General features: G+C 35.5%; 1 protein-coding gene across 1 annotated transcript; it reads left to right on the top strand.

Annotated features, from left to right (window-relative positions):
- Window positions 1-11,532: 11,532 nt before the first annotated feature.
- Window positions 11,533-13,141, top strand: LOC110785298 (uncharacterized). The gene is made up of 2 exons (XM_021989734.2): window positions 11,533-12,198; window positions 12,311-13,141. The coding sequence occupies exons 1-2, from the start codon at window positions 11,533-11,535 to the stop codon at window positions 13,139-13,141; spliced, it is 1,497 nt and encodes a 498-aa protein (XP_021845426.2).
- The last annotated feature ends 13,764 nt before the right edge of the window (window positions 13,142-26,905 follow it).

Below are 26,905 nucleotides of genomic sequence, written 5' to 3'. Positions count from 1 at the left end.
GTTGCTACTGCTGTTGCCCTCGCCGAGCACTCGCGTGCGTCTCTCTCGTCGCCCCTCCCCGCGCGCTGCACTGCTGCGGTGCGTGTGCGTGTGTTGTTGTGTTGTTGCGTTGATTGTTCGACGCACACGCACACAAAACAATTAATTGTTGTGTGCGTGTGTGTTGTTGAATTGGGACAGTCAAATTATGTTTTCAAAAATATTAATTTTCAGTTTTAAATTGATTATTGTGATTAAATTTAATTATTGGATTGTTTGGATTAGTTAAAACGGTTATGAACACCGTATTGGGTTAGTATTGTGTTTTAATTAAAGAGATTGGTTTTGATGATTTAAATTATGATTTTTAGATTTTATATGTTATAAAGTGTGGATTTTTGAAGTCAAAACATGTTTTCGGATTAAACTATTGCTAGGGTTTTGGTTTCAAATTAATTAAGCAATTGATTTACATAATTTAATGTCAATTTAAATTATGGGAATCAATCAAAATTTTCAGAATGTTTATGAGCTTTAAAAAGTTGGTTTTTAAGGGTTTTAAAGCGAAAAAGTCAATGTTTTTATGCTAGGACTTGAGTTGACTATTTGAGACTATTAAATTACCAATTAATCAATGATTTTCAATTAAACTAAGGGTTTTAGTTTCTTAAATAGTTGCTGGAAATTTAGTAAACATGGATAATAATTCAGTTCTCTTATTTTGTTTTATAGGAGTTGATTTCTACTGAGTCGTGATTCGCACAGTGGCGGCCCCTGTACTTAGGTATTCCAGGTACGTATAAGACTAGGGTGACCATCCATCCCTTGAGGACTTTGTGAAGTGTATTGAATGCGAATCATGTGAACTTATATGCTATGAATTCATGTTTAATGATTGGGAATGATTATGTTTGTAATAGCGCAATTTTTTCCAGGTGTTTTTAAATAGAGGCTAATAACATTTTATTATCTTAAAATAGATTGAAACAGTTTTAATAAAAGATGAGTATTATTATTGTATTTTATCTTTTCAATGTGTAAGAGAGGAAAATCTGTTTTTTTATTATTTTAAATGTAAAATTACAATTTTGCCCTTGGTGAGAAAAATAAAATAATTTCATATGCCTTGCTCTTCCATGCTATGTGTCACTCATGGGAGTTGCCACACACAAATATTGGTGTCATTTTCTTGTTAATTCTTCACAATTGAGTGGCAAGTAAGGTAGAAAATAAATTTGTTTAATGGTTTCTCCTAGGTGCAAACACTCACAACCCAAAAAAAATCTCTCTCCTCTAGCTTGATTATCTGCTGCTGCTTCTTTTTCGTTCGTTTTCTACAACACGAGTTCGGATTTTTCCAATAGTTTCTTCAGGAAAGTTGTAGCCCTTGAAAAGCTAATCAATTTAGCCTCAAGAATCACTCAATTTGGAGTTGTATTGTGGGAGATACGCCCTCTTCTTGTCACTGCTGCTGCAGTTGTTGTTTTCAGAACTAGCTTCTGTTTGTGATGTTTTGAAGATCTTACGCTAATTTTTCCCTTCTTGTTTCTAAACAAAAATTTTAGATATCTTTGCGTAGATGAATTTAGGCTCAAACGTCACTCAATTTGGAGCCATATTTTAGGAGATATGCTCTTCTGAAATCAGTCGTTGCTGCTGGCTACAAGTTGTTGTTGATACCTCAATTTAGTGTTGTTGCGGCCTTGTTGTTGTTGATCCTTCCTCTGAGTTCCCAACTCTGATTTTATTAGCGAAGTAGAACCCTTGTTAAGATAATATATGGAGCTTATTAAAGAGTTGAGTTCATGCATATATTATGAAGATTGAACTATGGATGTATAATTGGGAGTTCAAGCAAAGGAGTGATGGGTATCATGAAATTGGTGTTGATGATCGGATTATGAACCTGAGATCGTACTCTTGGAGTATTATTGTCGCATGCTTAAGGTACACATTGTCCATCCACTTTGATGAAAATTTATGGCGCCGGCTTGTGTTATCTTTATTTTAAGAATGTGATTTTACGTTTAACAATATGAATTTCGATTTAAGTTTTACTTATAATATTGTGATTTGGAAATCCTATATAAGATGTGAATATGAACATTATATTTATAGAATTTCAATGATTTTAATATTTGTGTTTTTAATCTATATATATCTCAATTGATTTAAACATGAGGATTTTGAAAGCTCGATTTTTGAGACTTGAAATTTTGATCGTGAGACATTTTGATACATTTGGAAATGAAACTTGTGTCAATTCGATTGTGAGACTTGTGAAGACTTGGTAGCGAGATTTATTAAGGGTTGGTTACATAGTTGGAGGATGTGACCCATGTGAGATTTATAAAGATACATATATTTATTAAGAATAATATGGGTTGTAATGTAATCGGAATTCCATACTCTAAGTCGGCTCATGTTAGCTTCAGTATATTTAGTGCATTTCGGAAAATACAGTTGAATATCATTATGGGCAATCAAGCTATAGATATGACAAATTATGAAATAAGGTACGGAGTACATGATTAGGGAACTATGAGTGTGACTCATAAATATTAACCTATGTTGGGATTAATAAGGTTTAGCAGGGACTATCGGTTGAATCATAAGCGATAGATATATTCCTCTATATTCTTTTGTTTATCTTGAACTATTATTTGAGCGATATAATTTTATAATAAGATCTATAAGATAAATATTTTCTTTATGTTATAGTTAACGTTATCACTAAACGGTAGTTTTACTAACATATTAGTTATCGTATAATTCTAACTCGAATATGATGATAAGGATTGGTTACAACGTGAATGGCTTTTTGAAATAAGTTTTATGAATTGGGTAACCATAAAGATAAACTAATTGATCTTCTAAAAATCCAGTTTTGAGCTACTCAATATATAATGCATCTTAATGTTCTGAATTATGATTTATGGCCTATATTTACCAAGTTATCCTTTATCGAGTTTTGCAGCTCAATGTTTATTAAATTATTTCATTTGAGATCTTTATCCGGTTTAAGAGTATGTTTGAATTTAAAAGTTTAAGATTATTCTTTAACTAAGATAAAATAATATAAATGATATATATATATATATATATATATATTTTGATATGATTAGATTGTGTACTTACACATCATTTTATACTTTATTCTTAATGAGAATTATTTTTAAGATCTAAATTACAGTGTTGGGTAGGAAACCACGTACGATCAAGAGAAAATTAAGTTGACTAGTCTTAATTGAGCTGTTAAGCTAACTTGGGTATAACCTATATGCAACTGGAGTTAGATAAGGAAGATTTTGGGTTATTATACTTGGAGTTATGAATGTTTCATAGTATAATAAGGGTTTGAGTTTATTATACTATTGTGACTAAAGGTTGGAGTAATTTGAAATGGTGATCTTTGTGCTACAAACTTAATATTTGCGTTTTGGGACCGAGAATATATCAATAGATTAATATTGAGTTCACTACTTTGTATTCATGAGTATAATTCCTGACAAGCTTAAGGATTTCGACTATATATCTTGTATTTTAACTATATGCGAGTGCTTTCAAGCGAACCGAATAACATATAGGTGCTTAGGTTATCTTGTTTTCAAGATTTATGTATACAGAGTTTGTGAAAAATCTTTGGATAAGCTATTATGATCTTTAAGCAAATCTTTTGAATGGATCTGTCAAATTGAATAAGTATCATCGTGACAATATTTTCAATTGTGTTTAATTGTGTTAATTCAGATGTGATTTGGTTTGTGATATAAGCCTTTGAAGAATTATATTTCTTAAATTTATTAAATGAGTTTTCAAATGTGTTTTAGTGGGGAAGAAGCCGTTAACAACGGCCATGAACAACACTTGTGTATTTGTGTGTGATCTTTGTAAATGCACATCTGTGCATCTGTGTAAATGTATATATGTACATCTGTGTGGGGACATGTCCTAAAAGTCTTGCAAGCTTGTGTGAAAAGGTGGGTGACGACCCCTAAAAGTTTGGAGACAGTGGTTCTTCAACCCATCTCTATTCGTGTTCTCTTCCCCTAGTTAGTTTATAAGTTTTAAAGACAAACATGTTAGAATTTGCTGGAATAAGCAAATATTGTGAAAGAATAAGTATGTTTATGTGTTTTGAAATATCAAACATATATTGTTTGCGAAATTCGAAGTGTGATTTTGATACGTTATTTATCATTTATAAGAAGTATTTTTGGAAAATTTATAGTTTTGGAGTATCAATAACTTATAGTTACTCTTTTGAAAAGTTTATACTAGTATTATGATACAATTTCAAAAATAAATTATCGAGATCGATACGAATCGAAGTTCGAATGGCTTTGAGAGAATATATATGTGTATTGGTATGAGAGACTCAGTATGGAGAATCATTAGTGGCTATTATGTTCGAGATGTGTTTGTACTTAGCTTATGTTCGTCATTAAGATCATGAGAGACGAATTGTGAATCCATGATGGATACTTTTCCGGTATGTGTTAAGGTTTGATTATGTTGAATTGTGGATTTGAAGACTTCTTATGCTATGAACATCTTTTGAACACCTAGTGAATAAGTCTGAAACCTTTGCTTAATTTATTTAATCAATCACGAATACTACAGTTATGATTAAAGATTTTATGTGAAATGATTTAAGTTCTTGCAAATTTGAAATATGATTTTTGATCGGATCAAATCGATTTTACCTTACAAATAAATTAACTCACGAAATTATGTTTTAAGCCACTAAAATGGGTTTCAGGTTGGGCAATGTGTACTCAGTTTCCCTGACTTTGTTCTTTGAACCTGTCCTGGTGGGGGCAGATTCCTATTCGTGATTTTGCAGGTTTAGTTAATGCTGGAAGTTGAATCAGGGATCGCGAATGCAAAAAGCGATATATGCTAGCTGAATTTCATATATAAGGTTGTAATAGTTTTTGTGTGAATATTCTTAAGCTAAATATGAAGAGTTATTGAATTTCATGGATTAGTTCCTTGTTGGTTAAGAGCTAAGATTGATTAATGCTATTAAGTAATTTTACTTAGCAGCTCGTTAAGAGCGGGATGTTACAATGTTATTATGAATTCATGTTTAATGTTGAGAACGAGCATGTTATTATTATTGTTGAATCTATGTGAACGAGCATGTTATGAATTGAATTATGCTTTATAGATTCTATTGAACTATCATGTTATGGACTTTTATAATCGTTAAATTATGTCAAGCATGTTGTTCAAGTTGGTTTGCATGTATGAGTATTGCGCATGCAAGTTGTTATCGTTATTATGCTATAGTACAGGATGTCTAGCATAATTATTGAGCCAGTCGAATATTGCCAGTGAGCAATATATATTCTACCAAAGGGGTAGAATATGTTAGAGAGTCTATGTGAATTGAATTAAGGACAATTCGTGCTAAGGGCACACCCCACTTGTTAATAGGCAATGTCGGGTTATCTCAAACAGTGTTTTTGAGAAGGAACAATGGGAGTAATTTCACTTGAGTCTTGTTTGATCACAAGTCCTAAAGAAGTAAAATATTAAAGAGTCATTGTTGAATTGTTTAATTGTTCAATTGCTTGTATGTTGTGTCTTGAGTCGCCTTGAACATAATAAACTAATTAACGTAAAGTGTAACCCAAAGAGCTTCAAAACTCTTGGAACGTATATACCTTGAGTATGAACAATGGGGGGAGTCTTGCCGGAAAACTTGTACTCCTAGAATGATACAAGACGTTGTTTCATTCTCTTTTATGCCGTTGTGCATTGGAATTACTGTCGGTATGGCCTGACTGTCGGTAGTAGCCCGACTTATTTTGGTGTATGGTTGGCTCCCATCACCCTTTTCTTTCCTTTTGAGGATACCTTGCTTTACCCGTTCAAAGCTACTTTATATTAAACTGTGAGTCAAGAGTCGTGTCTCGTGTCGAGTCTTGTCTCCATGTTTACTTGTTTATTTTATGGCTTTTGCATGTGGATTACTTAATTGTCGAGTGAAGCATGTTAGGATAGAATGTTATTCTAGCTTGTCCGTACTCATCTTTCGCGGAGTTCGTGCTTCATGTCTTCTGGTCACGGCATTCGCCTTAATGACCCTATGATGATCCATCAATTGCAATTGCGTTGTTGGGGAGTAGATTTTCAATAAAGCAGGTTTGTAGAGATAACTTGCGGGAGAAGTTATCATGGGATTCGAGTTGAGAGTTTTATGCTTCCGTAATTTATAAACTCTATTTCTATTTATAGTCATGACTAATACTACTATTTTCAGTTAATGGATTTCAAACGGTTTGTTTTAGTTTGGGCCTCAACGGTTCCAACTTGTTTTAATGACCATTAACTATTTATTTAATGTGTTGAAAGTTAATTATTTCCGCTACGTAATTCTGGTAAATAGCCTTAGCCGTTATCACGGTGGCGGTAATATCTTGGTAATTCCTGTGTTTTAAGTCGGAAAATGTTTTATAAAAAGCAAGGAATTATTAGGGTGTTACAAAGTGGTATACTAGAGCTTAGTTTCATTCCTTCTTTGTAGTAAGCAATACTACAAAGTGGTAATCGGAGACTAATGCGGAGCTTAGGATTTTTGAAAATCGTTTTCCTAAAGTCAAAATGCTATTTTGAGTACTCAATATTTCGAAAGGTCAAAAACTAATTATTTTAAGTATTTGAAATTTATCGATTTTATTTTAAATGGTTCGAATTTATTTAAATTCGAATGAATTCGAATTACATTTTCGAAATTCCGAATATTTTTTTTCTTTCCAACGGAATTTCCGGATTTTTCAATATATATATATATATATATATATATATATATATATATATATATATATATATATATATATATATATATATGTATATATTTATTTATTTTCGGATTTTTCCGTATTTTCGAAAAAAAAATAATAGTAAATATTTTTCGAAAATTCCGAATTAATTAATTATTTATTTATTTACTTAATTCTTTTAATTATTTTTGAAAACAATCTAATTAATTAAAATATTCGATTAATTATTTTAAATTTTCGATTTTAATTTTAATAATTTCGCGTATATTTGAAGTTATTTATTTAAATTCGAAATTTTTTATTTCTTTTCTAAGTGAGGAGTGGGTAGAATAAGAAGGGTATAATTAGTCTAAGTATGTGTTGTTTAAGTATGCCTTTCTAATCAAGTGTTTATGTGATTATGCCTTGATTTTTGTGATCTTTTAATTAAAGTTTGATCATTTTTTGTTTTGCTTTATGTGATTAATTGCATCACGATTCATGATTAAGCATGTACTTGTGCATTGAAAATTGTATGGCTCAACGAACTTACTTTGTTTCGGAACACTTTTAGTAAGACTTTGTAGTTGTTAACTTTCAGGATGAAGATGTTGATTTCAAAGACGCAAATCTAGGAAACCTAGAGAAGCTAGACTGTGAGACCCCACACATTTATGTCAAGAAGATTGAGTTTGCCTGCAATTACTTTGCTTCAGCGAAGAACCTACCTGAGTTGAGAAAGAAAGATGTTATGGCAGAGATGGTTATTCATTGCTTACCTTCCAAGAACCCATACATAGAGCTTAAGAACCGATTTCGGGATATGCATATGGAGAATGGTATTCCTAATTATTATAAGTATGGTACTCCAGATGGTAGATGGAGATATGATTTGGAGATTATGACTACAGTTATAGAGTTAGCGGAGGAATGTTTTGTGGATGGCAAGATGGTGTCGAGTGTTCACAATGTAGGAGTATATCATGATACATAGACTCAGATGGATGAGGACAGTGATGATGATGTTGTTGAGATTGAGAACCCTAACCCTATCATTCTTGAACCCACTATTGAGATCTCCAGTGACACAGAAATTGAGCCTGAAGTCGACAATGATGAGGTAAACAGTGTGTTACAGCAAAACAATGAGGATATGGAGTATGAGTCTGATCCAGAGGAAGACTTTGATGATTTTGAAGACCATGAGCCCTCTTCACCTGTTTGTAAGGGTGGCTGGATAGTTGAGTAGCATTTTAAGCTTTTGTAATAGCTATTGCCTAGATTTAGTAAAGCAATAAAGTAGTACACTACTATTTATGGTTTTAGTAGTTCAGTTTTGTGGCTTTCCGAATAAAGTACGATCCAAAGGATGTATCATTTTTTCCATTGAAGTAATAAAATCTAGAATTCCTTCTTATATCCTTAATTCTAAGTCTATACTATCTTTGAGCGATTATCGCAAAAGGAATTTTATGCATTTCTTCAATGAAATTTTACTTGCAAGGTGGTTCAATCTTTCACCACTTGAACTTTGTGATGCGGACTAAGGGGAAAAGCGGCCCACAAACAGGCGTCTATCCGGCCTAGGGTCCAAAATTTTTGTGTATGTGCACCAATTGAATGACTAGCTAGTGCAATGTGTTAGTAAGTCAGTGTCCAACCTCAGTTGTTAAAGTTATTCTTTTGTTTTATTCAGGAGAAGGGAAATGACTTCCCAAGGAATTGCTGACGTGGTCAGGCAACTGGCTGAAGTAGTGCAGAACTTAGCACAGAATAGGAATAACCAGGGAATTGATCCAGCTGGTGAGATGTTTAAGAAGGTGGCACAAAGTAAGCCTCCTTTGTACCAAGGGGAGATATACCCAACCGTACTTGAGAACTGGGTAAGGGAGTTCGATAAGCTTATTGTAGCTGTCAATTGCCCAGAGAACCTTAGGGTTAATAGTGCTGGTTATTACCTTAGGGGAGAAGCCGATCTATTGTGGCAAAGATGTGAGAATGCTTTGAGAGCTACACCTGGATTTGGATGGGAATCAATCAAGGTAGCCTTAAGAAACAAGTTTTACCCACCATATCTGAAGAAGCAGAAAGCTCAAGAGTTCATCGAGTTGAAAATGGATGGTATGTCTGTAACAGAGTATTATTCGAAGTTCATCGAGTTGTCTAGGTTTGCACCGGAAGTGGTGGCAATGGAGGAGCTTAGAGCCCAGAGATTTGAGAGTGGATTGAGTATGGACTTGCAACTAATGCTTGCGGGAGAGACCTTTACATCTCTTGACACCCTATATGGAAAGCTGCCCATCTGTATGGCCTACAGCAAAGAAAGAATGGGATTGGTGAAAAGAGCAAGGATGTTGGCAACCAAAACCAAGGTGGTGGTCAGCAGAATCAAGGGAATTTTAATAAAAACAAGGGAAACAACCATTTCCAGTTCAAGGGAAACCATGGTGGAAATAGGAACAACTTCCACAATAACAATGGAGATAAGAATCAGTCTGCGGGGAATGGAACGAGAGTCTATGAGTGTAGACGTTGCCATACTAATCAGCCAGGTCGAGACTGTAATGGAAACCAAGTTGTCTGTAGGTTTTGTGAGAAGCAAGGCCATAGAGAATTTGAGTGTTGGGCCAAGAATGGGAAACCCAACCAAGGTAACCAAGGAAACCGCCAGAATAACAACCGGAATAACCAAAATCGGAATGGAGGAAATAATGGTGGAAACCAAAGGGGTAACCAGAGTGGAAATAATGGCAATAGTGGCCAGGGTAATGGAAAACCCGGAAGGAACTATCAACCAAATGGGAACCGAAATGCCAATGGAAATGCCAATGGAAGTGGCTATAACAAGGGAGTTGCCCAAGGGAAGCTGAATGTGATCACTAGGCAGGAAGCCCAAACTCGTCTGACGTCATAGCTGGTACTTTTTCTATTAACTCCGTTTTAGTTAAAGTACTATTTGATTTTGGTGCAACTTACTCGTTTATATCAAAGGGTATCTTAGAGAAGTTAGAACTGAAGGAACCCGAAGAAATAAAAGTACCCATAGTGATACCAACAGGTGAGATCGTGAAATGCACTAAGATCCATAGGAATGTACTTTTAACCATAGCCAAGACCATATTCTTGTCTAGCCTAATTGAGTTTGAGTTAGGAGATTTAGATGTGATTTTGGGAATGGACTGGTTGGCCATGTTTAAAGCTAAGATTGATTGTGAGAAGCAGAAGATTCACTTGAAGTCTAGTCTAGGAAAGGTGGTATCGTATCGCCATTTTGGGAAGCCTAGGAGTGTAGGAATCGTCACGGCAATGGAGCTCGTGAAATTAATACACAAAGGGAACCCTTTCTTCTTATGAAATGTGAGAGACCTAGACCATGTAATGAAAGAGCAACCAGGGGATATTGCAGTGGTGAGTGAATTCTTGCACGTGTTTCCGGAGGAGATCCCGGGAATGCCGCCCAGTCAACCAATCGATTTTACCATAGATTTAGCACCCGGAAATGCACCTATCTCGAAAGCCCCATACCGAATGGCTCCAGCAGAAATGAGTGAGTTGAAAGGTCAACTTGAGGAATTGCTAGAGAAAGGTTATATTAGACCAAGTGCATCGCCTTGGGGAGCGCCAGTCTTGTTTGTGAAGAAGAAGGACGGTAGCATGAGACTCTGTATAGACTACAGGGAACTCAATAAGGTCACAATCAAGAATAAGTATCTTTTGCCTAGGATATATGATCTATTTGACCAGTTGAAAGGAGCAGGAATGTTTTCAAAGATTGGCTTGAGGTCAGGTTATCATCAGTTGAGAATCGCAGAGCACGATATACCAAAGACTGCATTTAGGACTAGATACGGTCATTATGAGTTCACTGTTATGCCTTTTGGGTTAACCAATGCACCTGCAAACTCTATGGACTTAATGAACCGAGTATTCCATGCATTCTTGTACAAGTTTGTAGTGGTTTTCATTGATGATATTCTGGTCTACTCTAAGAATGAGGAGGATCATGCGGAACACTTAAGGTCAGTGTTGAGTACCCTTAGAGACAATCAATTGTATGCCAAATTCTCGAAGTATGAATTCTGGCTAGAAAGAGTCGCGTTCTTAGGACATTTGTATCTAAGGAAGGAGTTGCAGTGGACCCTGCAAAGATAAAAGCTGTCAGTGAGTGGCCTACACCTAAGAGTGTCACCGATATTCGAAGTTTTCTTGGTTTAGCGGGTTATTATAGACGCTTTGTGCAAGACTTTTCTAGAATCGCCAAACCAATGACAACCTTGATGAATAAAGAAGCGAAGTTTGAATGGAATGACCAGTGTGAGGAAGCGTTCCAAGCCTTAAAGACGCGATTGACAACCGCGCCAGTGTTAACTTTGCCAAATGAGAGTGGTACTTATGATGTGTATAGTGATGCCTCTAAGAATGGTTTAGGGTGTGTGTTGATGCAGAACGGGAAAGTGATTGCGTATGCATCGAGGCAGTTGATGCCATATGAATCCAATTACCCTACCCATGATTTAGAGTTAGCCCCCATAGTGTTTGCATTGAAGATATGGAGACACTATCTGTATGGTGTGAAATGTAGGATATTTACGGATCATAAGAGTTTGAAGTACATTTTCACACAGAACGACTTAAATATGCGCCAACGAAGGTGGTTGGAATTGATTAAGGACTATGATCTGGATATTCAGTACCATGAGGGAAAAGCCAATGTAGTCGCAGATGCCTTGAGTAGGAAATCAAGTCATGGTGTGAATGTAGAAAACATGTTTCTCCTAGGTGTATGATCAAGGTGGATCTGAAAAAAGCCTATGATTCCTTAGAGTGGCCTTTCTTGAAAACCATGCTGTCAGAGCTAGGATTCCCTTTGAAGTTTGTGAATTGGGTGATGCAGTGCCTCTATTCTGTTTCTTATTCCATTCTGATAAATGGTTGTCCCACTAAACCAATTCCTGCAAAGAAAGGGTTGAGACAAGGTGATCCCATTTCACCTTATTTGTTTGCTTTGGGTATGGAATATCTGTCAAGGTGTCTTGCTGCTCTTGCTGAAGATACTAACTTCTCTTATCATCCTAGATGCAAAAAGTTGGATCTCACCCATATGATGTTTGCTGATGATTTGTTGATGTTCTCCAGAGCTGATGAGGGTGCTGTGAAAGCTCTTTTTGATGCTTTTACCAAGTTTTCTTTGGCTTCTGGTTTGGAAGCTAATTTGCACAAAAGTGAAGTTTATTTGGCAGGTGTTTCTAATCATGTTGCTTCCAGTATTGTTAGCTCAATTGAGGTTCCTAAGGGTTCTTTCCCTTTCAGATACTTGGGTGTCCCTCTTACAACTAGGAAGCTCTCCTTCACAGACTGCAAGCCTCTCATTGATAGAACTGTTGCTAGAATCAAGAGCTGGACTTCTAAGTTCCTTTCCTATGCAGGTAGGCTGCAACTGGTGAAATCTGTACTTTTTGGTATACAACTCTACTGGTGTCAGATTTTTGTTATGCCTAAAAAGGTGATGAAGGAGATTCAGAGAATTTGTAGATGTTTCTTGTGGACTGGTGCTGATGCAGATTCTAGGAAAGCTTCTATCTCTTGGGAGCAATTGTGTTTCCCTAAGAGTTGTGGAGGGAAACACAATTGCTTTGAAGCAATTGTGTTTCCCTAAGAGTTGTGGAGGGAATCTTAAAGATCTAACTGTGTGGAATAAAGCAGCAGTTTTGAAACACTGTTGGGCTTTAGCTTTGAAGCAGGATAGGCTTTGGGTGAGGTGGATTCATGCTTATTACATTCAGCATAGAGACTTCTGGACTATGCCAATTCCTAATGGTTTAACTTGGTCATTAAGGAAAATTTGGCATAATAGAGAAGTATTTCTGCAGGCAAATGGAGTGGATCAGTTTGTGCAAGCTGGTAAATTCAGAATTCAGAAAATGTACAAGTTTCTTCATCCAGTTGGAGCTCAGGTGGGATGGAAGAGATTGATTTGTAATAGCCATGCTAGTCCAAAGAGCACCTTCATTGTGTGGCTAGCAGTGCAGAACAGACTTGCTACAAAAGACAGATTGATAAGATGGCAGCTGAATATTGATGGTATTTGTGGTTTGTGTCAGGTGGAAAATGAAAACTTGGAGCACCTTTTCTTCTCTTGCTCCTATTCTCAGGAGATTTGGAAGCAGGTTCTGCTTTCTTTAGGTGTGAATAGAACTGTGTTGCCTTGGCATGAGGAAGTTCAGATTGCAGTGAAGAAAAGCAGAAGCTCACAGAAGCAAGCTTGCAAGTATAGTATAGCTTTCATTGAGTCTGTTTATTGTATTTGGTTGCAAAGAAATGCTAAGGTCTTTAGGGATCATGTTGATCCAGTTAAGACTGTAGATGTCAGTAGTAGCCTCTGTGCTCATTAGCTAGCTTGTGTTGGTTAGCTAGGTGTTTGGTTGTGTCTGTTGGACAGTTGGTGTTTTCAGAGTTTGTTAACACTCTGATTACTTGGTAAATAAAGCTCATTATTATTTGCCAAAAAAAAAAAAAAAAGTCATGGTGTGAATGTGTTAGTAGTGGCTAACGAGCTGTGTAAGGACATGCAACGACTGAATCTAGAAATAGTGAGTGGAGAATGCCTTGAGAATATGATGAATGCCTTAACCATCCAGTCGTCACTATTTGATGAAATCAGGGAGAATCAGGCTGGTGATGTTAAGTTAGAACGGATCAAGGAGAAGATTTCGCAAGGAAAGGAGGTTGATTTTAAGATCCACGAGGATGGACGTTTGAGGTATAAAGGACGATGGTGCGTACCTCAAAAGTGTAGTGAACTAAAGGAGAAGTTGATGAGAGAAGGTCACAATACGCCATATTCTGTTCACCCGGGAGGTGACAAGTTGTATAAGGATCTGAAAAAGGTCTATTGGTGGCCAAGGATGAAGAACGAAGTGGCTGAATTCGTGGCAAGGTGTTTGACTTGTTAGAAGGTTAAAATTGAGCATAGGAGACCTCAGGGAAAGGTCCAACCTTTAGAAATTCCGAGTTGGAAGTGGGACTGTATCTCAATGGACTTCGTCACTTGTTTACCCAAGTCGAAAAGTGGAAATGACACCATTTGGGTAGTGGTCGATAGGTTGACTAAGTCAGCAGTGTTCATACCAATGAAAGAAACCTGGAAAATGGAACAACTTGCCAAAGCTTACATCAAACATGTAGTGAGATTACATGGAGTTCCTAAGGATATCTTATCAGATAGAGATTCTAGGTTCCTTTCGAATTTCTGGAAAAGTGTGCAGAAGAACGTTGGTACCACATTGAAAATGAGCACTAGTAGAAAAAACCTTAAGTGCTTGGGGTAAAATGCCATCAAGTGCTGGTGATTATGCCCCCATCACTTGAGGGTGAAGCACTTTGTAATATTTCAAGTGCTTGGGGTTGACCCCAAGCACTTAACATGTTAAGTGCTTGGGCTTAACGAAAAAACCCCAAGCACTTAACTTGGGATTTATGGAACACCCCAAGCACTTGACATGTTAAGTGCTTGGGGTTTTAGGAAAGCCCCAAGCACTTGACTTGTGAAGTGCTTGGGGTTTTCCAAAACACCCAAGCACTTGATATTAACAATATTTTTAAATAAAATCTGCTACTATCAAGTGCTTGGGGTATTTTTTAAAAAAAACCCCAAGCACATAATATTCTTTTTTTTATAAATTTTGTCAGGCCTGTACCACTTTAGCACAATATGTTATAGCTATAAAACCTGTACCTGCACCAAACAACCTCATTCAACCACAACATATATACTATACACCAATAAACATGCCCTTAGCTCATCCATACACCATTCAATAACACAAGTGAAATAAAAATCAAAATGAATATCAAACAACGGGTTAAAACATATTGTATCTAAATTGTTAATGGAAAAAGGTAGCAAACTACAGTATTAGATTCATTATAATGCTAAAAACGCTAACAATCAAAGACATTCTTTTGTAATAAATCGTGCCAACTTGTCACGGACACATTTTATTTCATCAGTCGTGAAGGACGCTCCCTTGGTTTGTTCATGAATTCCTATAATCAAATCCAACAAAAAAACACGTAATAAATTAGTAAGAGAAATGAATATTGTAAAATATAATATAAACATTAGTTTAAAACAATAATTGAGTTATATGAACAATTTTGACTTCAATGGCCGTTTTCGGTTCCAACTCTTAACTAATGAACCTAAACATGTATTCCAAACCATTTACCCGTTTAATATACTTAATATTAGGATGATAAGATTCATTCTCATCTACTTTGGTCAACTTATGCACATTTAAGGCTCGTTTGAACGTTATAGGACATATTTTGACTATAATTGTTCTTTTCGCTCTCAACTCTCAACTAATGAACCTAAATACGTATTCTAAGCCCTTTACATATTAAATATACTTAATATTAGGATGATTAGACTCATTCTCATCTACTTTGGTCAAGTTATGCAATTTAAGACTCGTTTGATCGTTATATGTCATACTTTGACTATAATTGTTATTTTCGCTCCTATCTCTCAACTAATGAAGCTAAATAGGTATTCTAAGCCCTTTACATGTTCAATATACTTAATATAAGAATGATAAGACTGATCCACAGCTACTTTGGTCAACTTATGCAATTTATGGCTCGTTTGTTCGTTATATGCCATATTTTGACTTTAAGGTTGTTTTTTTCCCAACTCTCAACTAATGAAGCTAAATAGGTATTATAAGACCTTTATATGTTCAATATAATTAGTATTAGATTTATAAGACTCATTCTCATACTTATGCAAATTTTAGGCTCGTTTGACCGTTATAGGACATATTTTGACTATTATGGTCGTTTTCGGTTCCAACTCTTAACTAATGAAGCTAAATAGGTATTTTAAACCTTTTACACGTTTAATATACTTAGTATTAGGTTTTCAAGACTCATTCTCATCTACTTTGGTTAAGTTATGCACATTTCAGGCCCGTTTGACCGTTATAGGTCATATTTTGGCTATCATAGTCGTTTTCGGTCCCAACTCTAAACTAATGAAGCTAAATAGGTATTCTAAATCATTTACAAGTTTAATATACTTAGTATTAGGTTGATAAGACTCATTAACATATACTGTGGTCAACGTATGCATATTTAAGGCTCGTTTGACCGTTATAGGACATATTTTGACTATAATGGTCATTTTCGGTCCCAACTCCTAACTAATGAACTTAAATAAGTATTTTGAAGCTTTTACACGTTAATATACTTAGTATTATGTTTCTAATCATTCTCATCTACTTTGGTCAAGTTATGCACATTTAAGGCCCATTTGACCGTTATAGGTCATGTTTTGACTATAATGGTCGTTTTCGGTCCCAACTCTAAACTAATGAAGCTAAATAGGTATTCTAAATCCTTTACAAGTTTAATATAATTTGTATTAGGTTTCTAAGACTCATTCACATATGCTTTGGTCAACTTATGCATATTTGAGGCTCGTTTGACCGTTATAGGATATATTTTGTCTATAATGGTCGTTTTCACTCCCAACTCTTAATTAATGAACCTAATTAAGTATTTTGAACCTTTTAAACGTTTCTATACTTTGTATTAGGTTGCTAAAACTCATTCTCATCTACTTTGGTCAACTTATGCACATTTAAGGCCCATTTGACCATTATAGGACATATTTTGACTATAATGGTCATTTTCGGTCCCAATTCTTAACTAATGAACCTAAATAAGTATTTTGAACCTTTTAAACGTTTATATACTTAGTATTAGGTTGCTAAGACTCATTCTCATCCACTTTGGTCAAGGTATGCAAATTTTAGGCTCGTTTGACCCGTATAGGACGTATTTTGACTATAATGCTCGTTTTCGGTTCTAACTCTAAACTAATGAAGCTAAATAGGTATTCTAAGCCCTTTACATGTTTAACATACTTAATATTAGGATGATAAGACTCTTTCACATCAACTTTGGTCAAGTTATGCAATTTAAGGCTCGTTTGATCGTTATATGTCATATTTTGAACAAAATGGTCGTTTTCGGTTCCAACTCTTAACTATTGAACTTAAATAAGTATTATAAGCCATTTACATGTTAACTATACTTAAAATTTGGATGATAAGACCCATTCTCTGTTATTTTGTTCAAGTTATGCAATTTAAGGCTCGTTTAATCGTTATATGTCATATTTTATTAAAATTGTCGTTTTCGGTTCAAACTGTTAACTAGTAAACCTAAATAAGTATTCTAAACCCTTTACGCATTTAATATACTTAGTATTAGGTTGATAAGACTCATTATCATCTACTTTGGTCAACTTATGCACATTAAGCCTCGTTTGACCGTTATAGGATATATTTTGACTATAATTGGCGTTTTCGTTCCCAACTCTTAACTAATGAACCTAAATAAATATTTTAAAACCCTTACACGTTTAATATAATTAGTATTAGGTTTCTAAAACTCATTCTAATCTACTTTGGTCAAGTTATGCACATTTGAGGCTCGTTTGATCGTTATAGGACATATTTTGACTATAATGGTTGTTTTCGCTCCCAACTCTCAACTAATGAAGCTAAATAGGTATTATAAGCCCTATAAATGTTTAATATACTTAATATTAGGATGATAATACTCATTCTCATCTACTTTGGTCAAGTTATGCAATTTAAGGCCCGTTTGATCGTTATATTACATATTTTGACTTAAATGGTCGTTTTCGGTTCCAACTCTTAACTAATGAAACTAAATAAGTATTATAAACCCTTTACATGTTTAATATACTTAATATTATGGTTATAAGACTTATTCTCACCTACTTTGGTCAAGTTATGCAATTTAAGGCTCGTTTAATCGTTATATCTCATATTTTGACTAAAATGGCCGTTTTTGGTTAAAACTCTTAACTATTGAACCTAAATAAGTATTATAAACCTTTTACATGTTTAATATACTTGGTATTAAGTTGATAAGACTCATTATCATCTACTTTGGTTAACTTATGCACATTTAAGCTTCGTTTGACCGTTATAAGACATATTTTGACTATAATGGGCATTTTCGCTCCCAACTCTTAACTAATGAATTGAAATAAGTATTATTATAAACCATTTAAATTTAATATATTTAATATTAGTATTATAAGACTTATGCTCACCTACCTTGGTCAAGTTATGCAATTTAAGCCTCGTTTGATCGTTATAATGTCATATTTTGACTAAAATGGTCGTTTTTTGTTCAAACTCTTAACTAATGAACATAAATAAGTATTCTAAACCCTTTACATGTTTAATATGCTTAGTATTAGGTTGATAAGACTCATTATCATCTACTTTGGTCAACTTATGCACATTTAAGCCTCGTTTGACCGTTATAGGATACATTTTCACAATAATGGGCGTTTTCGCTCCCAACTCCTAACTAATGAACCGAAATAAATATTTTAAACCCTTTACACGTTTAATATAATTAGTATTAGATTGCTAAAACTCATTCTCATCTACTTTGGTCAAGTTATGCACATTTGAGACTCGTTTGACTGTTATAGGACATATTTTAACTATAATGGTTGTTTTCACTCCCAACTCTCAACTAATGAAGCTAATAGGTGTTCTAAGCCCTTTAAATGTTTAATATACTTAATATTAGGATGATAAGACTCATTCTCATCTACATTGGTCAAGTTATGCAATTTAAGGCCCGTTTGATCGTTTTATGACATATTTTGACTAAAACGGTCATTTTCGGTTCCAACTCTTAACTAATGAACCTAAATAAGTATTCTAAAACCTTTACATGTTTAGTATACTTAATATTAGGATTATAAGACTTATTATCAACTACTTTGGTCATGTTATGCAATTTAAGGCTCGTTTGATCGTTATATGTCATATTTTGACTGAAATGGTCGTTTTCGGTTCAAACTCTTAACTAATGAACCTAAATAAGTATTCTAAAACATGTACACGTTTAATGTACTTAGTATTAGGTTGATAATACTCATTATCAACTACTTGGTCAACTTATGCACGTTTAAGGCTCGTTTGGCCATTATAGGACATATTTTTACTATAATGGGCGTTTTCGCTCCCAACTCTTAACTAACGAACCTAAATAAGTATTTTACATCCTTTACACGTTTAATATAATTAGGATTAGGTTGCTAAGACTCATTCTCAACTAATTTGGTAAAGTTAAGCACATTTGAGGCCCGTTTGACCATTATAGGACATATTGTGTTACTCATTCACCGCTTAAGAACAGTCCCAACCGGGGACTATTCAAGACTTACTCCTAATGAATAAGTCTTGAACATGTATATAGGAAAATATGATGATAATTATGCATTAACTTCTATTATATATAACAAATTAACTAGATCATTTCCATCAAAAACCTTACAATACCACGTGTATGCAAATATTGTACCTAGACTAAATAGAGAGAGAAGTAATGAAATATTAGAAATACATAACAATATCAACGGGGGATACTAATTTCGATCGCTACACTCCTCGCTAGCTCCAAGTTGAATCGTACCGCTACAAAATCAATCATAAATATTAGCACATTAATTAGCACATTTTTTTACAAGAACTTATTCTACTTATTCTAGACAAAATAAATTTAGATAAGTGCAAATAATTTTGGATAAATTTTCTGATAAGCTAGAATAAAATAGTTAAACAAAATATAGTAAGTTGAACCAAATATGGCCTAAAGTACCTTACTTATTACTTGCAAATTATTCACTTTTTTCTGCTTTCTATTAATTTCCATGTTTCAAGTTTTACACTTATTGAGTTAAATTTTCAGCATTAATTTCTTTCATTGTCAACAAGTAAGAGTATAAAAAATGATATTTCGAAAATATACTTTGAGGAGAATTAAAGAGATCCCAAATGAAAGGATTTTTTCTTAAATAAAAATAACTAGTGATAGCCAAAGCTTAGAATAACCAAAAAATAAAAATATTGTAACTAAGAAAACGTATAAAATAATAAAAAAAAAATGGCAATAAAAGTAACTTTTTCTTTTTAGGTAGAATAGCGAACTAAATTTATCCTAATTCTACCCGAATTCGAAACAAAGAAACAAAAAAACAAATGGACAGGGTGCACAGCCCACAACCCGACCAAACAGAACACCAAACTGCCAGTTATTGGCACAACACCAAACTGCAGTTGAATAAGAAACTGCAAACAGCAGAACTGCAGCTAGCAAAGAACTCCGCAACAACATGACAGCCTAAACCCAGCAACAGAAGGACAGTACTGAGCAGCAGAAACACGCAACAACTGCTGCAAACAGACATCAACAGACTGCAAGAGCAAAAGATATCCCCTGCATATATCATAATAAGCTGAACTCGGCCTAAAAACCAGCAAAACAAAAACACTTCACAAACAAGGGGAGCAAACAAGCACTTAGCTAATCAAAATATGCCTACAATCATCATTACATCTAGCCTTCTCCCAATCGTAAATATTAAACAAGCACTAAACCAAAGAAAACAAGCACTTAGCAAAAATATTGCATTGTAAAACTGCAATTTACCAAAACTGCATGTAAAACTCCCATTTCAGACTGAAATTCAATTGTCAAACTGCAATTTCAGGATCAACTCCACACATGGAACATAACATATAAACTAATTTACCAAAATTACAAAGTTTTTAATAAAATCAACGGTGAATTTACAGAATTAACTGGCTGTTAATTCATTGATTGATACTTTTGAGCGATAATTATCAAATTTACAGGCCACAATAAACAAAAATGGTGAGAAATAACAAAATTGCAGAAATAACCTAGCGGTGGCCGGTGGGAGGAGAGCTAGAGACGGCAGAAGTGCGCGCAGGAGAGGAGACGAGGTGGTTGCAGGGCGTCTTCCAGAAGTCTGCGAGTCGGAGAAAGACCGGGGATTCCATCAATACGGGAGTCGGCTTCAGTCACACAGGGAGGAGAAACGCGAGTGGTGGGGGGGAGGGAATATGACAGCCACGACATGGTGGTGCTTTTGGGGTGGGCGGTGTTGGAGGAAGAAACGTTGGTGAGAAGGTCTGGTGAAGAAGTGCAGGTGAGAAGGTTGGGGAAGAAACGCAGCAACGCAGAACGTAGTTTGAGAATGGGCGGGGAAATGAAAATTGGAATTGGGGAAAGTTTTTTTTGCAAATAAACCTAATTGATGTAGTGAAAAGGTGGTTTAAGTGCTTGGGGTGAATAGTAAACTCCAAGCACTTGTAAAATTTTTAATTTTGTGCTTGGGTGAATTAAAAACCCCAAGCACTTACTCAAACTTTTTTTAAGGTTCAATTAAGTGCTTGGGGTTTCTCTAAAACCCAAGCACTTGGCTCAAAGTACTTGAGGTTTTTTCTACTAGTGGAGTACAACATTCCACCCAGCCACGGATGGACAAACCGAAAGGACTATTCAAACCCTAGAAGATACGCTAAGAGCTTATGTGATTGATTTCCAAGGAGGATGGGAAGATAGCCTAGATCTAATTGAGTTTTCATACAACAATAGCTATCATGCCAGTATTGGAATGGCACCATTCGAAGCCCTGTATGGACGGAAATGTAGAAGTCCACTATGTTGGAGTGACATTAGTGAAACCGTTGTACTAGGTCCCCAATTGATAGAGGACACTATGAATCAGGTTAGGACTATTCAATCCAAAATCCAAGCCGCGCAAGATCGCCAAAAGAGCTACGCAGATTTAAAGCGTAGGGATGAAGAGTTCTAAGTAGGTGACAAAGTGTTGTTAAAGGTTTCACCAATGAAAGGAGTAATGAGATTTGGGAAAAAGGGAAAGCTTAGCCCAAAATATATAGGCCCATATGAGATCTTAGAACGGATAGGGAAGGTAGCGTATAGACTAGCCTTGCCCATGGATTTGCATAGAGTGCATAATGTGTTTCATGTGTCCCAATTGAGGAAGTATGTCCCGGATAAGTCTCATGTACTGCAACCGGAGACCATAGAGTTAGACAAAAGTTTGACCTTTGAGGAAAGACCTGTCAAGATACTTCATAGCAAGTAGCACTCGAACTAAGGATGTTAAGATCGTAAAAGTGTTGTGGTCTAACCAAGAGTCTGAGGAAGCTACCTGGGAAGCGGAGGAGGAAATGAGAAAGAAATATCCCGAGCTTTTTCCCGAGGTTAGTTGAGTTACGGGGCCGTAACTCGTTTTCTTTAAGGGGGGTAGAGTGCGGTAGAATTTCGCGCTTTTTACCTTATTTGCCCAATTTACCCTTAAGGATATGCTTGAATTGTTGTTTCCAGTGAAGCTTCACTGTTTATTGTCATGTTGAATTACTTAAAGAGTACATCAACTAAAACTTTTTGCAAATAAAACGCACTAAAGTCTCAAAATAGTCTCAAGTTTAGTTTTAAAATTGTGATTTCCGTGCCCAAGTTTCGGGACGAAACTTCTTTTAAGGAGGGTAGACTGTAATACCTCGTATTTTTCTATTATTATAAATATATTTTATTATGTTTATAAAGCATTTCGTTGTATTTTTACAAATTAATTTCATTTAATGAGAATTAAATGCACTTTTATTTTTAATTAATTTAAATATTAATTATTTCAAAAACCGTATTTTTATTAAATAAATTCAAGGAATTTATTTAATCGGGAATTGTTGGGTCGTATTTCAAAAACGAATTTAATAAACTTAAAGCCCGGTCGTTTTGTATTAATTAAACCCAACAAAGCTTGCAAGGAATTTAATGAACAAAGCCCGAAAGCAAGCCCAACTCAAAATTACCCTAACCTAGCCCACAAGGGAGAGAAAACCTATAAATAGACCTCATATCAAACCCCCAAAATTAAAAATTCAGAAATCTCTCTCTCTCCTCTTTTCCTCTCCTTGCGGCACACCCCTCTCACCCGTCCTTGCCTTCGGCCCCAAGCAACGTGTTGCTTGGCTTGTGGCTTGCCCGCGTGCCGTGCCGTGCCCCGCCCCGCCTCGCCTCGCAGCCGCGTGCTCTGCTCCGGCCTCGCTTCACCTCGCAGCCCGCAGCCCAGCCTCGTGCTGTTGCTGCTGCTGTTGCCCTCGTCGAGCACTCGCGTGTGTCCCTCTCGTCGCCCCTCGCTGCGCGCTGCACTGCTGCGGTGCGTGTGGGTGTGTTGTTGTGTTGTTGCGTTGATTGTTCGACGCACACGCACATAAAACAATTAATTGTTGTGTGCGTGTGTGTTGTTGAATTGGGCCAATCAAATTATGTTTTCAAAAATATTAATTTTCAGTTTTAAATTGATTTAATTATTGTGATTAAATTTAATTATTGGATTGTTTGGATTAGTTAAAACGGTTATAAACACCGTATTGGGTTAGTATTGTGTTTTAATTAAAGAGATTGGTTTTGATGATTTAAATTATGATTTTCAGATTTTATATGTTATAAAGTGTGGATTTTTGAAGTCAAAACATGTTTTCGGATTAAACTATTGCTAGGGTTTTGGTTTCAAATTAATTAAGCAATTGATTTACATAATTTAATGTCAATTTAAATTATGGGAATCAATCAAAATTTTCAGAATGTTTATGAGCTTTAAAAAGTTGGTTTTTAAGGGTTTTAAAGCGAAAAAGTCAATGTTTTTATGCTAGGACTTGAGTTGACTATTTGAGACTATTAAATTACCAATTAATGAATGATTTTCAATTAAACTAAGGGTTTTAGTTTCTTAAATAGTTGCTGGAAATTTAGTAAACATGGATAATAATTTAGTTCTCTTATTTTGTTTTATAGGAGTTGATTTCTAGTGAGTCGTGATTCGCACAGTGGCCCCCGTACTTAGGTATTCCAGGTACATACTGTTAGGTTATGATACATATGACAAAACATAAATCATGCGAAAAAACCTTAATGCCAGGAAACATATGATTTACACATAATCATTTAGCATAATTTAGGTGCATACACTTTGTAGCGTGCCCCCCCTAGCTGCGCCCGAACCGAACAAAAACAAGTCTTTAGTACTCCAAGTGTCGTCCCTCCGTAGATAGTCCACAGAACGTCCGGATCCGCCTTAAGCTTGACCAACTAGAATTGCCCTTAAGGTTCTAAGAATTTCGGCTAAATAGGTTGCAAGTGTTTGGCTGATTTTTGCTTCAAAATCTTACCTTTGAATACTTCAATGTTGTATATAAATATGTGACCCTAGGCACCTATTTATAGAATTTGTGGAAAGGACTTATAATCCTATTAGAATACAAATTTATTTAATTAGAATCCTGCTAGGACTCTATTTAAATAAACTTTATCTATTAGGATTAGATTTAATCATATGACGAATCCCGGTAGCTTTAGGATTCGAGTAACACACACACGAGTGGCGCACAAGCACCGCACGCCCACACGCAGGCCTTACGGCCCACGCCGAGCGCACAGCGCAAGGCCCAAGTCGTCGCAGCCCCTTTGCTCCGCATGCGCGCCCAAGCCTTGGCTGGGCCTTGGCTTCGCGCTGGGCCTGGTCGAGGCTTGGTGTGTGTTTGTTGCGCTTTGGCTTGCTGGGCGATGGCCCGGCTTTGTGCTAGGCCTTCGTCTGGCAGGCCTCGTTTGATGCTAATTCGTACGATACGCTTCCGATCAAATTCTCGATTCCGGAATTCATTTCCGATATGAACAATATTTAATATTTCCGATTCCGGAATTAATTTCCGTTTCGAACAAATATTTAATATTTCCGTTTCCGGAATTATTTTCCGATTTCGATAATATTTCCGATTCTGACAATATTTCCGTTTCCGGCAATAATTCCGATTCCGACAATATTTCCATTTCCGATAATATTTTCCGATACGTACCATGTTTCCGTTTCCGGCAACATCTACGACTTGGATAATATTTATATTTCCGATACGATCCATATTTCCGTTTCCGGCAATATCATCGTTTCCGGAGTATTCATTTGCTTGCCTTTGACGATCTCAGCTCCCACTGAAACCAAGATCCGTCGATTCCGAATATCCATAGATGGAGTATTTAATGCCATTAAATACTTGATCCGTTTACGTACTATTTGTGTGACCCTACGGGTTTAGTCAAGAGTAACCTGTGGATCAATATCATTAATTCCACTTGAACTGAAGCGGCCTGTAGCTAGGCATTCAGCTCACTTGATCTCACTGAATTATTAACTTGTCAATTAATACTGAACCGCATTTATTAGACTTACCATTAAATGCATACTTGGACCAAGGGCATTATTTCCTTCACGTACAAGACTAGGGTGACCATCCATCCCTTGAGGACTTTGTGAAGTGTATTGAATGCGAATCATGTGAACTTATATGCTATGAATTCATGTTTAATGATTGGGAATGATTATGTTATTATGAATTCATGTTTAATGTTGAGAACGAGCATGTTATTATTATTGTTGAATCTATGTGAACGAGCATGTTATGAATTGAATTATGCTTTATAGATTCCATTGAACTATCATGTTATGGACTTTTATAATCGTTAAATTATGTCAAGCATGTTGTTCAAGTTGGTTTGCATGTATGAGTATTGCGCATGCAAGTTGTTATCGTTATTATGCTATAGTACAGGATGTCTAGCATAATTATTGAGCCAGTCGAATATTGCCAGTGAGCAATATATATTCTACCAAAGGGGTAGAATATGTTAGAGAGTCTATGTGAATTGAATTAAGGACAATTCGTGCTAATGGCACACCCCGCTTGTTAATAGGCAATGTCGGGTTATCTCAAACAGTGTTTTTGAGAAGGAACAATGGGAGTAATTTCACTTGAGTCTTGTTTGATCACAAGTCCTAAAGAAGTAAAATATTAAAGAGTCATTGTTGAATTGTTTAATTGTTCAATTGCTTGTATGTTGTGTCTTGAGTCGCCTTGAACATAATAAACTAATTAACGTAAAGTGTAACCCAAAGAGCTTCAAAACTCTTGGAACGTATATACCTTGAGTATGAACAATGGTGGAAGTCTTGCCGGAAAACTTGTACTCCTAGAATGATACAAGACGTTGTTTCATTCTCTTTTATGCCGTTGTGCATTGGAATTACTGTCGGTATGGCCCGACTGTCGGTATGGCCCGACTGTCGGTAGTAGCCCGACTTATTTTGGTGTATGGTTGGCTCCCATCACCCTTTTCTTTCCTTTTGAGGATACCTTGCTTTACCCATTCAAAGCTACTTTATATTAAACTGTGAGTCAAGAGTCGTGTCTCGTGTCGAGTCTTGTCTCCATGTTTACTTGTTTATTTTATGGCTTTTGCATGTGGATTACTTAATTGTCGAGTGAAGCATGTTAGGATAGAATGTTATTCTAGCTTGTCCGTACTCAGCTTTCGCGGACTTCGTGCTTCAAGTCTTCTGGTCACGGCCTTCGCCTTAATGACCCTATGATGATCCATCAATTGCAATTGCGTTGTTGGGGAGTAGATTTTCAATAAAGCAGGTTTGTAGAGATAACTTGCGGGAGAAGTTATCATGGGATTCGAGTTGAGAGTTTTATGCTTCCGTAATTTATAAACTCTATTTCTATTTATAGTCATGACTAATACTACTATTTTCAGTTAATGGATTTCAAACGGTTTGTTTTAGTTTGGGCCTCAACGGTTCCAACTTGTTTTAATGACCATTAACTATTTATTTAATGTGTTGAAAGTTAATTATTTCCGCTACGTAATTCTGGTAAATAGCCTTAGCCGTTATCACGGTGGCGGTAATATCTTGGTAATTCCTGTGTTTTAAGTCGGAAAATGTTTTATAAAAAGCAAGGAATTATTAGGGTGTTACAAAGTGGTATACTAGAGCTTAGTTTCATTCCTTCTTTGTAGTAAGCAATACTACAAAGTGGTAATCGGAGACTAATGCGGAGCTTAGGATTTTTGAAAAAATCGTTTTCCTAAAGTCAAAATGCTATTTTGAGTACTCAATATTTCGAAAGGTCAAAAACTAATTATTTTAAGTATTTGAAATTTATCGATTTTATTTTAAATGGTTCGAATTTATTTAAATTCGAATGAATTCGAATTACATTTTCGAAATTCCGAATATTTTTTTTCTTTCCTACGGAATTTCCGGATTTTTCAAAATATATATATATATATATATATATATATATATATATATATATATATATATATATATATATATATATATATATATATATATATAT

Source organism: Spinacia oleracea, chromosome 4, assembly GCF_020520425.1.
Source record: "Spinacia oleracea cultivar Varoflay chromosome 4, BTI_SOV_V1, whole genome shotgun sequence".
Lineage (NCBI taxonomy): Eukaryota > Viridiplantae > Streptophyta > Magnoliopsida > Caryophyllales > Amaranthaceae > Spinacia > Spinacia oleracea.
Note: the sequence above shows the minus strand (reverse complement) of the source record. Positions and strands in the feature narration are given on the sequence as shown.